The sequence below is a fragment of the Dreissena polymorpha genome, chromosome 11 (genome assembly GCF_020536995.1).
Source record: "Dreissena polymorpha isolate Duluth1 chromosome 11, UMN_Dpol_1.0, whole genome shotgun sequence".
NCBI lineage: Eukaryota > Metazoa > Mollusca > Bivalvia > Myida > Dreissenidae > Dreissena > Dreissena polymorpha.
In genome coordinates, this window is record NC_068365.1 from 12,716,810 (window position 1) to 12,730,163 (window position 13,354).

General features: G+C 36.5%; 2 protein-coding genes across 9 annotated transcripts in view; both read left to right on the forward strand.

Moving 5' to 3' along the window:
* The window catches only part of LOC127851248 (growth arrest-specific protein 2-like), a 76,686-nt gene that overhangs the window by 54,513 nt on the left and 8,819 nt on the right, over positions 1 to 13,354 (forward strand). The window lies entirely within an intron of this gene.
* The window catches only part of LOC127851240 (rho GTPase-activating protein 8-like), a 47,831-nt gene that overhangs the window by 25,658 nt on the left and 8,819 nt on the right, over positions 1 to 13,354 (forward strand). For 7 of the 8 annotated variants that reach the window (XM_052384855.1, XM_052384856.1, XM_052384860.1 and 4 more), the window contains 4 exons: positions 4,643 to 4,693; positions 8,949 to 9,047; positions 9,377 to 9,487; positions 10,272 to 10,342. In XM_052384855.1, coding sequence (XP_052240815.1) covers positions 4,643 to 4,693; positions 8,949 to 9,047; positions 9,377 to 9,487; positions 10,272 to 10,342 — 332 coding nt within the window. The remainder of the gene's footprint in view (positions 1 to 4,642; positions 4,694 to 8,948; positions 9,048 to 9,376; positions 9,488 to 10,271; positions 10,343 to 13,354) is intronic. The other variant, XM_052384858.1, reaches the window with a different exon arrangement.

A 13,354-nucleotide genomic window follows, 5' to 3' on the forward strand; every position in this document is an offset into this window, starting at 1 on the left:
ACGGATCATCACCTTTATAGAGCCTTTAATTGTGTTATTTCAAATTCATTAACAATATATTTTACCAGGTTACATTACCCCTCAAACAATATTTGTGCTGGGACATACTGGAATCACCCTGTCTGTCAGTCTTTCAGTTGTTTGGTTCCCTGTTCTGTCTCACTGCACATGTGTTCTTTTGTTGAAACTAGTGTCTCAGTTTTTTTCCTATCAACATGTAATTTTATAGATATGTGGTTTATGCCATGAAGAAGTGCATGACATTTGTTTTATAATGGCGCAATATTCTTTGCAGTGTAAAATGCCTTTGAACTTGGGCAATTTAAGACACTTAAATTATTGTTCATGTGCAAATCGTCTCTGATTTTTCTGTTTATCAACATGAAACTTTAAAGATATGTTGTTTATTCTCTCTAGAATTTTAAGATGTTGTTTGATATCGCAATATTCTTGGAAGAGTTTTGTGCTCTTAAAATTGTGGATACTTATACGATTGTGCATGTGAACCTTGTGTAGCTAGCTATAGTCTCTCAATTTTCTGAGTATCAATATGAAACTTTATAGATACATGTATGTTGTTTATAATACGTAGAAGTGCAAGACGCCATTTTTGTGTATGACACGACATTCTTTGCAGATTTATGTGCCTTTGAACTTGAATTTGGATACTTACATCATTGTTCATTATTCTTTGTATCGCAATAAATTTTCTGTGTAACAAAATGAAACTTTATAGGAGTGTAATTTATACTATGTGGAAGTGCTAGACATAACTTTTGTGCATGTAGCTCTATTTGTTGCACAGCTATATGCCCCAAAACTAAGCCAATTGATTTAATAATTCCATTAATCATAGTGAAGCTTTTTTAGCTCACCTGATTGCTCAGGTGAGCTTTTGTGACCGGTCTTTGTCCGTCGTATGTCCGTCCGTCCGTTAACATTTGCTCGTAAACACTCTAGAGGCCACATTTCTTGTCCCATCTTCATGAAATTTGGTCAGAAGCTTTGTCTCAATGAAATCTCGGCCAAGTTCAAAATTGGGTTGTGCCGGGTCAAAAACTAGGTCACTAGGTAAAAAAAAAGTAAAACCTTGTAAACACTGTAGAAGTCACATTTCATGCCCAATCTTCATGGTACTTTGTCAAAATGTTTGTCTTAATGATATCTTGGTTGAGTTCAAAAGTGGTTCCGATCCGTTGAAAAACATGGCCGCCAGTGGGCGGGGATGTTTTCCTTATTTGGCTATAGAGAAACCTTTAAAACACTCTAGAAGTCACAATTTTTGCCCAATCATCATGAAAGTTGGTCAAAACATTAGTTCAATTGATGTCTCGGACGAGTTCGAAAATGGTCGATATCGGTGAAAAAACATGGCCGCCAGTGGGCGGGGCATTTTTCTCTATATGTATAAAGTGGCAGTTTTCCCTATTTGGCTATAGAGAAACCTTGTAAACACTCTAGAAGTCACAATTTTTGCCCAATCATCATGAAAGTTGGTCAAAACATTGGTTTTATTGATTTTTCGGACGAGTTTGAAAATGGTCGGGATCGGTGAAAAAACATGGCAGGGCTCGCCCTAGGGGGCGACGTGAGCGACGAAGTCGCTTTCTTACGCCAAACGTCGCCTAAAATTTAAGAAATTGTAGATAAAAAGCGACTTCCAGTCTCCCTCTTTTCGGAATTTGTTTACATCCAATTTTCTCGATGTCAAGGTCTGACTCAATTTTCCAATACACACTGTCGCAGCCCGGAGCGTGTCGCAATTGAGCGACAGGTAATTTGAGGTAAACCCTGCCCCGATTCTCCCAACCTCCGAACTTATCTAATCGGCGATCGATATTGGTTAAGTCAGCATTCAAGTCACATGGTAGCTGGCAAATCAACATTGAGTTCGCTCACACATAATATTGGGTCATTCATGGGCAGACACTGTATACTTGGAAATACACAGTTGATATTGTAGTCTGCCAACACTATAGCGGCCGATGGCAAACGTCGTATTTAAAGATAAACAAATTATAAAGGAGCCTAACAATAAAAAAAATATTTCTAAGTTGATCACTTAACATTTCTACCGACTATCGATCTGAATTAACAAAAGGATGATAATTAAATAATTAGATCTATGTTGATGATGTTACACCTTTCTGCCGATTATCATTTGAAATTAAAAGGTGATAATTAAGTTGTTTTTTACCCACAAACTATGCTATTGTAAAGCAAAGTGTCAATTAAATTTTAAATTAATTACGTATTTGCTAGGTTTCAGATTTTCATTTTTTGCTGTCAAACGATATGCACAATTTGTTTCTTTATGTGCGTAACGCGTACAATTTTTCGGACTGTCGTTTTCGGATACATTATTTTTCGTCGATTATAATTTAATTTCGAAGTTCTTTAATGAAGAAAAAGAATGAAGAATACAGATGGGGTGATGCGGACGGTGTGGTTTATCATATTTCGAATTGTATTCACATGAAATTGCAATTGGAAAGACTATAAAAAATAACAAATAATTATTAAGAAAGCATATGTTAAATGTCATATTTCAAACATAAATATTTATCTGGTCTGACAGTTTTATTAAGCTTATGTTATCTACTGCTTCATAAACATATTATCTTTGAAATACTTTAGTCTGTATAATATGATATTTACATCAAAATGGATTGAATATAGAGCTAGTAAAATTTTAGTTATTTATTTGTCGTGTCTATTATTACTTGGTTAATTAGAACTGATGGAAAAATTAAGATACACAAAAGAAATATAATTATGTGTACTACAGTGGTATACTTCAATAATGTGATACACATATATGTGTGTTGTAACGCCCTACATGCAAACCTTTGTGTCCGAGTCCATCCACTTCTCCCTTGAGTCTCCTCACTTCTCCCTAAATCAGTGTTCAGGGAGAAGTCACTTCTCCCTAAAATTTGAGCCCAGCGTGAGCCCTGCATGGCCGCCAGTGGGCGGGGCATTTTTCTCTACACATGTATATGTATATAGTGAAAACATGTGAACACAGTAGAAGTCACATTTTTGGCCCAATTTTCATGAAATTTGCTCAGAACATTTGTTTCCTTGATACGAAGGTTGAGTTAAAAAATGGTTCCGGTCAGTTGAATAACATGGCTGCCGGGAGGGGGGCAGTTTTCTCATTATGCCCCCCCCCCTTTCGGAGAAGTGGGGGTATATTGTTTTGCTCATGTCGGTCCATCCGTCCACCAGATGTTTTTCGGATGATAACTCAAGAGCGCTAATGCCAAGGATCATGAAACTTCATATTTTTCATGATCATGACTCGCAGATGACCCCTATTGATTTTCAGGTCACTAAGTCAAAGGTCAAGGTCACGATGACTCGAAATAGTAAAATGGTTTCCGGATGATAGCTAAAGAACGCTTATGCCTAGGATCATAAAACTTAATAGATACATTGATCATGACTCGCAGATGACCCCTATTTATTTTCAGGTCACTAGGTCAAAGGTCAAGGTCACAGTGACCCAAAGCAGTAAAATGGTTTCCGGATGATTACTCAAGAACGCTTATGCCTAGGATCATGAAACTTCATAGATACATTGATCATGACTTGCAGATAACCCCTATTGATTTTCAGGTCACTAGGTCAAAGGTCAAGGTCACGATGACCCGAAATAGTAAAATGGTTTCCGGATGATAACTCAAGAACACTAGGGCCTAGGATCATGAAACTTCATAGGTACATTGATCATGACTCGCAGATGACCCCTATTGATTTTCAGGTCAAAGGTCAAGGTCACAATGACCCGAAATAGTAAAATGGTTTCTGGATGTTAACTCAAGAACGCTTATGCCTAGGATCATGAAACTTCATAGGTACAATGATCATGACTCGCAGATGACCCCTATTGATTTTCAGGTCACTAGGTCAAAGGTCAAGGTCACAGTGACCTGAAATAGTAAAATGGTTTCTGGATGATAACTCAAGAACGCTTATGCCTAGGTTCATGAAACTTCATAGGTATATTGATCATGACTCGCAGATGACCCCTATTGAGTATCAGGTCACTAGGTCAAAGGTGAAGGTCACAGTGCCAAAAAACGTATTCACACAATGGCTGTCAAGGTCACGGTGACTCAATTTAGAAAAATGGTTTCCGGATGATAACTCAAGAATGCTTACGCCTAGGATCATGAAACTTCATAGGTACATTGATCATGACTCGCAGATGAAATAATGATGTAACTTGACCAGGATGTTTGTCTGGACAATATCTAGGTCAAGTTTGACATTTGGTAAAGATTGAATTAACCGACTCCTCTCAGGTGAGCGAACTAGGGCCATCTTGGCCCTCTTGTTTTGTATGTGTGATCAGTGTGAAGACGCAAACAACAAAATTTAGAGATAAATTCTACTTATACTCAAGTTTTTCACCTGTTTTTAATGAGCCATTGCTGGAGTGTTAGTTGTTTTCAATTAAATGCTCTAATTATATTTGTAGTGTGTTTATGTTCTAACTTGTATATTTTAATGACTGACATTTGTTTTATTATTGTTTACTTAGTGGCATATTTGTCTTTGTTTATTGCATCTGAGTGTAGTAGGTGAGTGTTCAAACTATTTTCTTACTTATCCCAGACAGTTTTGATTATTTTAGATGCTTGGAAATTTGGAATTTGGGTAGAGATTACTTCGGTGAACAATCGCGGTAATGTTTAACATCGGTTTTACGTTTACCTGCTTATTGACTATGACATGCAGGTTTGCACAGCAATAAATATGATGAGGAATTATCTGATGACGACGCTTTAATTCTCAGTCTGGTAACTCAAAGTTGTATGAGTCACTTCCTTTCGACATCGCATCTTGAAAAAAGTCTGTGTTTTTATGCCCCCGGTAGGGTGGCATATAGCAGTTGAACTGTCCGTCAGTCAGTATGTCAGTATGTGTGTATGTCAGTCTGTCCGTCCGTCAAAAAAAAAACTTTAACATTGGCCATAACTTTTTCCCTATTGAAGATAGCAACTTGATATTTGGCATGCATGTGTATCTTATGGAGCTGAATATTTTGAGTGGTGAAAGGTGAAGGTCAAGGTCATCCTTCAAGGTCAAATGTCAAAGATATGGCGTCTGTCCGTCCGAAAACTTTAACATTGGCCATAACTTTTTCAATATTGAAGATAGCAACTTGATATTTGGCATGCATGTGTATCTCATGAAGCTGCACATTTTGAGTGGTGGAAGTTCAAGGTCAAGGTCATCCTTCAAGGTCAAAGGTAAAAAAAAAAGTTTTTTTTAAAGCGGCGTTCTCATGAAGCTGCACATTTTGAGTGGTGGAAGTTCAAGGTCAAGGTCATCCTTCAAGGTCAAGGTCATCCTTCAAGGTCAAGGTTATCCTTCAAGGTCAAGGTCATCCTTTAAGGTCAAAGGTAAAAAAAATAAATATATATAATTTCAAAGCGGCGTTATCATGAAGCTGCACATTTTGAGTGGTGGAAGTTCAAGGTCAAGGTCATCCTTCAAGGTCTAGGTCATCCTTCAAGGTCAAAGGTCAAAAAAATATTTCAAAGCGGCGTTCTCATGAAGCTGCACATTTTGACTGGTGGAAGTTCAAGGTCAAGGTCATCCTTCAAGGTCAAAGGTAAAAAAAAAATGTTTTTTCAAAGCGGCGCAATAGGGGGCATTGTGTTTCTGACGAACACATCTCTTGTTTATCAATGAAACATGATCTTAAGTAAGAGAATAAATAGGACTATAAAATTTTACTATGTAAACAAACATACCTTGATTACAAGTAAAGATTTAAGCTTATAAAGTAATTTTTGAAACAATTGAATCTTTTATTGTGATGATGATTAAACATTGTTTTCTAGTTATAGGTATCATAACAAAAACCACTTGGTATACAAAACTGTATGTGCTTTGTAGTTGTAATTTTGCATGACCATGTACTAAGAATGCATGCTTCCTTATGCTTCTGATTGACAACTGCAGACCTGTAGCTTGAAAGATAATTAGTCAAAAAGGAATCATTCATTCAATTTGTTAACCCTCTTGAACACAAGTGAGCTATTGTGGTGACCGTACGTTCAGTATCTTGCATTGTGTGTCATCTTTCATCAACTTTTAGCTTCTTACCTCTCTGGGGGCCACTTTTTTGTATCCAATTTTGATTAAATTTTGTTAGAATATTCATCTTGACAATATCTAGGTTGAGATTGAATCTAGATCAAGTGGGTTCACCGGGTCAAGTCTTTAAAAAAAAGGTTACCACTCTAGTGAGCACATTGATGACTCAATCGCATTGAAACTTAGTGAAAATGTTTATTATGACAATGTATATACCAGTTTTAAATCTTTGTCATGTTTGTCCATAACTTGGTCACCAGGTGAAATCTTAGAAAAACATTGTAAACACTCTAGGGACCATAGTCATGACTAAATCTTTAGAAAACTTGGAAAGATTGTCGATCTTAACAATAAATAGAATGAGTTAAAATTTGGGTCATGTTTGCGAAAGACTGTCAACTTGTCAAATCTTATAAAAACTTGTTACCACTCTAGAGGCCACTTTAAATGATTCAATCTCACTAAAACTCAGTCAGAATGTTTGAGTTTGAACCAGGTCACTTCCAACCAAAATCTAGGTCACAAGGTTAAAACCTTGTTATCACTCTATAGAGGCCAAATTAATAACTTATCTTGAGTCTTGATGGGGCTTTGTAATTCTATTTATCATGACAATATCTAGATACAGTTCAAATCTTGATAATGTGCATTCAAAACAGATAAAATCTTAGAAAAACTTTACTTTATAGGCAACATGTATGACTCAATATTGATGAAATGTAGTCAATAAATTTTTATGGCAACAATTTCTAAGCCAAGTTTGAAGCTGGTTCACTTGTTAATAAAAATAGGTTACAGTGTCATATCTTTATTTCTACTTCTTAACCCATATTTCTACTCTAGAAGCCACATTTGATACTCAGTTTTGATGAAACTTAGTCAGAATGGTTATCTTGACCATATCAAGACCTTGTTATAATCTGGGTCAAGTGGGGTCAAAAACTATGTCACCAGGTCAAGTCTTGAACAACTGGTGTACAGTGAAGTCAGGTGAGCACTCGAGGGCCATGAGGCACCATCACTTTTTATAGAAAACTAATGTCATATTAATTGAAAAGGTCCTTTTTTTGCAGTTTGCGGGATTAATAAGTTTGATGTGTGTAAAAAAGAGTTGTTGAATTTTTATTCTGAATTATTTTTACTTGAAAAATAAAGCCTACAAAAAGCATGGACCCATGTTGTTTAAATGCAATTCCTGAAAAACTTGCGTGCCTATTTCTGTTACAAGCCATACACTGAAATGTCTAATTAATTTGTTGGTGATACTCTTAAATGACCATAAAATATGATTTAAACTTTTATAATTTATTTTGCTATCAGCCAAAGGAACCAACTATTCCTGATAAAATAACCAATAAATAACTTCCTTCATATTTTTATGCCCCCCTTCGAAAAAGAGGGGGTATATTGCTTTGCTCATGTCGGTCGGTCGGTCGGTAGGTCGGTCGGTCGGTCCGTCCACCAGGTGGTTGTCGTATGATAACTCAAGAACGCATACGCCTAGGATCATGAAACTTCATAGGTAGATTGATCATGACTCGCAGATGACCCCTATTGATTTTGAGGTCACCAGGTCAAAGGTCAAGGTCACGGTGACCCGAAATAGTAAAATGGTTTTCGGATGATAACTCAAAAACGCATACGCTTAGGATCATGAAACTTCATGGGTAGATTGATCATGACTCGCAGATGACCCCTATTGATTTTGAGGTCACTAGGTCAAAGGTAAGGTCACGGTGACCCGAAATAGTAAAATGGTTTCCGGATGATAACTCAAGAACGCATACGCCTAGGATCATGAAACTTCATGGGTAGATTGATCATGACTCGCAGATGACCCCTATTAATTTTGAGGTCACTAGGTCAAAGGTCAAGGTCACGGTGACCCGAAATAGTAAAATGGTTTCCGGATGATAACTCAAGAACGCATACGCCTAGGATCATGAAACTTCATGGGTAGATTGATCATGACTCGCAGATGACCCCTATCAATTTTGAGGTCACTAGGTCAAAGGTCAAGGTCACGGTGACCCGAAATAGTAAAATGGTTTCCGGATGATAACTCAAGAACGCATACGCCTAGGATAATGAAACTTCATAGGTAGATTGATCATGACTTGCAGATGACCCCTATTGTTTTTGAGGTCACTAGGTCAAAGGTCAAGGTCACGGTGACCCGAAATAGTAAAATGGTTTTCGGATGATAACTCAAGAACGCTTTTGCCTAGGATCATGAAACTTCATAGGTAGATTGATCATGACTCGCAGATGACCCCTATTGATTTTGAGGTCACAAGGTCAAAGGTCAAGGTCACGGTGACCCGAAATAGTAAAATGATTTTCGGATGATAACTCAAGAACGCTTTTGCCAAGGATCATGACACTTCATAGGTACATTGATCGTGACTCGCAGATGACCCCTATTGATTTTCAGGTCACTGGGTCAAAGGTCAAGGTCACAGTGACAAAAATCGTGCTCACACAATGGCTGCCACTACAATGGACAGCCCATATGGGGGGCATGCATGTTTTACAAACAGCCCTTGTATTTTAAAGAATTGCTAATACCTTAAATTCAAATTTACTTTATTATAATATTTGTTTGGTTTTAGTTTAATATTGTGATTCATTATTATTTGCCAAATTTTGTTTCAGTAAATATTTTAATCTTGTCAAAGTGTTTTATATCAATTTATGTAATCATGGAGTATTGTAGTAATAAGTATTTTGAGATCCATACTATAAATGACTTACCAGTATTAAATATGATAGTATTTAAGTGATAGACAAAAGACTTCATTCATTTTTCTGAATTTTTTAATAATTTTTTTCAGTGCCAAGTTTGGAAAGAAAATGATGTACGTGAACTATCTTCATGAACTGAAGACTTACCTGCATTTTGACCAGCTCAAAGTTCCTGCACCAGTCTTAAAGTAAAAATAACTTTTTCATAAATATTTCTAGACTTGAAAAGTAGTTTTTTTAGGTATTCTTGATTGATATTTACTTAAAATCACCCGCAGAACGTGTTACCTCCATCGAGGCCACTAGTATGTATTGAAAATTTAAATAAATATAAGCTAATAACTTAAATTTTTTATTGTTATCACTTAAAATAGAATTAAAAATATTCATTATTTCGTTGTTATTATCACTTGCTTTAATGGCACTGACCAAACTTGACCCTTAAAAAGGGAATTGAAAACCAGAATATATTTGGTAAGGTATCTTACCTTTCTGTCCATGGTTACCATGGTTTCAGGTACGATGCCAAGCTAGTGGCTGCACAGAAGCCAGCCTACCCATACACAGGGGAGGTTCAGAGGAACAACAGCTCCTTGAAAACTCAGCAGTTTGGAGTGACTCTCAGTCTGTAGGTCAAGCATTGAACAAATGTATAATTGATTAAATGTATTTACAATCAAACCTGACTTAACAGTCACTTAATGGTTGCCTGATTCCCCTGATGAAAATCCTTCTATATTACACCTGAGAAATACTGCCACCTGTCTGCGATGGCCAACAGCAACTACAATGTATATTTCACTCCCAAAGCCATATTTGACCTGAGCAGTCATGAGTCAGTCATTTTGTGGTGTAAAAAGTAAACATTTTAAACTGTTGTTGTTGTTTCTTAACACTAACATCATAGCGTTTATTAAACTTCAATTTTGTGGCTAAAGAATGTGATTGCAGTCACTGCTTTTGATGTGATAAATTCGGAAGGGTGATACTTGCGCTGGTAGCTCATGAGATCAATGTAGTGCTTTCAACACTGCCTGAAGCCAATCTTGGGTTTGCTCTTAAATGTTCGGATATTGTGGCGGGAAATTAACATAGAATATATTGTCACTCACAAAATAAAATCATGCATTTTGTACCTGGTTAAATCTGTGTCGCACTCTCTCATATTGCATTGAAATTTTGGCCTTTCCTATAAGGAACACTAATTGGACATTTATTTATCACAATTGGTTGTGAAGAACTTAATTGCCTCAATTGGTCTACTGCCGAAATGTAAGACAACTTTTTTAACAATTACTAACATTGATAACCTAATCTTTTGGTTATGATAAATAAAAAAGTATGCATGATAAATTGATTATAATGATATATGATAAGTTTTGAGTGTTTATCAATATTCTCATTGTTTTCAGTATAAAGGCCAATTATGGAGAGGTGATACCTCCAGCTGTGAAGCAGACAGTGGAGTTTCTCCGTGGAAACGGTATGGATCTCAGATTAATTATACCCCCGGCCATTACCATTGGTAATGGGGGCTATATAGGAGTCATTTTGTCGGTTGGTGTGTCGGTCTGTCCCGAAATTTCATCTGATCTTCACCAAACTTGGTCACAAGTTGTATCTAGATGATGTATTGGTCAAGTTTGACTATGGGTTTTACCCAAAAACTAGGTCACAGGGTCAGGGTGTGTTATAAACCGAAAGTTTGTCCGGACCATAACTATGTCATTTGTCGTTAGATTTTAAAATAACTTGGTACATTTGTTCACCATCATGGGACAGTGTAAAACAAGTACATCAATATCTCCAAGGTCAAGGTCACACTTGGAGTTCAAAGGTCAAATGCTTTTCCAGGCCATAACTTTATTGTTTATTGTTCACCATCATTGGACGGTGTGTGAGTTCAAAGGTAAAAAATGGCCATAAATGATCTTGTCCAGGCCATAACTATGTCATTCATTGTGATTTTTAGCTCATCTATTTTTTGAAAAAAAATTATGAGCTATTGTCATCACCTTGGCGTCGGCGTCGGCGTCGGCGTCGGCGTTGGCGTTGGCGTCGGCGTCCGGTTAAGTTTTGCGTTTAGGTCCACTTTTCTCAGAAAGTATCAATGCTATTGCATTCAAACTTGGTACACTTACTTACTATCATGAGGGGACTAGGCAGGCAAAGTTAGATAACTCTGGCGTGCATTTTGACAGAATTATGTGCCCTTTTTATACTTAAAAAATTGAAAATTTTGGTTAAGTTTTGCGTTTAGTTCCACTTTTCTCAGTAAGTATCAATGCTATTGCATTCAAACTTGGTACACTTACTTACTATCATGAGGGGACTGGGCAGGCAAAGTTAGATAACTCTGGCATGCATTTTGACAGAATTATGTGCCCTTTTTATACTTAGAAAATTGACAATTTTGGTTAAGTTTTGTGTTTAGGTCCATTTTATTCCTTAAGCATCAAAGCTATTGCTTTCATACTTGCAACACTTACTAACTATCATAAGGGGACTGTGCAGGCAAAGTAATGTAACTCTGACTGGCATTTTGACAGAATTATGTGCCCTTTTTATACTTAGAAAATTGAAAATTTGATTAAGTTTTGTGTTTAGGTCCACTTTATTCCTACAGTATCAAAGCTATTGCTTTCATACTTGCAAGATTTATGAACTATCATAAGGGGACGGTGCAGGCAAAGTTATGTAACTCTGACTGGCATTTGGACGGAATTATGGGCCCTTTATACTTAGAAAATTGAAAATTTGGTTAAGATTTATGTTTTGGTCACTTTACCCCTAAAGTATCATAGATATTGCTTTCATACTTGGAACACTCACAAACTATCATAAGGGTACAGTAAAAGGACAAGTTGCATAACTCTGGTTGTCATTGTTACGGAATTATGGCCCTTTTTTGACTTAGTAACTTTTAATATATGGTTAAATTTTGTGTTTCGATCCACTCGAAGTATCAAGGCTATTGCTTTCAAGCTTCAAATACTTACATGCTATCATGAGGTTACTGTACCTGGCAACTTGAATTTTACTTTGACCTTTGAATGACCTTGACTCTCAAGGTCAAATTATTAAATTTTGCTAAAATTGCCATAACTTCTTTATTTATGATTAGATTTGATTGATACTTTGATGAAACTACTCTTACCTGACATACCACAATAGACTTCACCCAAACCATCCCCCGTGCCCTCCCCCCCCTCCCCCCCTCCCCCCCCCCCCTATTTTTTTTTTTTTTTTTTTTTTTTTTATAAGATCATCTCACAAATGACCACCACACCCTCACACTATACCCCCACCCCACCCCCCCACCCCACCCCCCCCCCCAAATTTTTTTTTTGATTTTTTTTTTTTTTTTTTTTTTTTTTTAAGATCATCTCACAAATTATCACCACACCCTCACACTATACCCCCCCCCCCCCCCCGATTTTTTTATTATTTTTTTTTTTTTTTCGCTTTTTTGGAAGATAATGTAATAAATGTCCACAACCCCACACTATACACCCCTCTTCACTCCACTCCTCCCTCCTTTGTGATTGAAAATGAGAGTCCCTTCACCTTTAAAAAGAAAATAGATGAGCGGTCTGCACCCGCAAGGCGGTGCTCTTGTTTAAAATTACTTGGTACATTTGCTCACAATCATTGGACAATGTGTCATGCGAAAGAATTACGTCGATATCCCAAGGTCAAGGTCACACTTGGAGTTCAAAAGTGAAATGAGCTTGTCTGGGCCATAACTATGTAATTCATTGTGAGATTTTAAAATGACTGTACAATAATTTTGTTCACAGTCATTGGACAGCGTGTCATGCGAAAGAATTCAATAGTTCAAAGGTCAAAATCGCCATAAATAATAATGGCATAATAATTCTTAAAAATCGCCATAAATTAGATTCTCTTCTTTTGTGAAGACAGCATGCAAAATAGTCTGTGTCAATGCGGCACGTGGTGGTATATGTCACATCTGTGACAAAGCGCTAGTTATATCAATATCAGTCAGTAGTTGGATTGCTCCTTGTGCATGTATTAAAAACTAATTTGTAGTAAATACTATGCAATGTACTTTATTTTGATATGCACGTATAGTTGTTCTTATCAGCTGTTTGAATATCTTTGTTCATATTTTGAAGAGCAAAGCATGGAAGTTGTATACAAGAAATAGTTACAATTTACTTAAAAAGGTCTACAAGTAAACATAAGGAGATAATATTATCAGCCTGATGAAGTTCATAACACAGACAACAGCCTATTGTAATCCTTGACTATCCTTAGCTATTTACTATCCTAATCAATGTACTATATTTATCCATTTAATTAACTTATCCGTAGACTGTCCTTATTTGTAGACTGTTCTATCATAGTAGTCTGTCTTTATTCATTGATTGTTCTATCATAATAGCCTGTTCTTATCCATAGACTGTTATATTGTAGAAGTCTGTCCTAATCCACAGACTTTTGCATCATACATGTAATTGTCTGTCCTAAT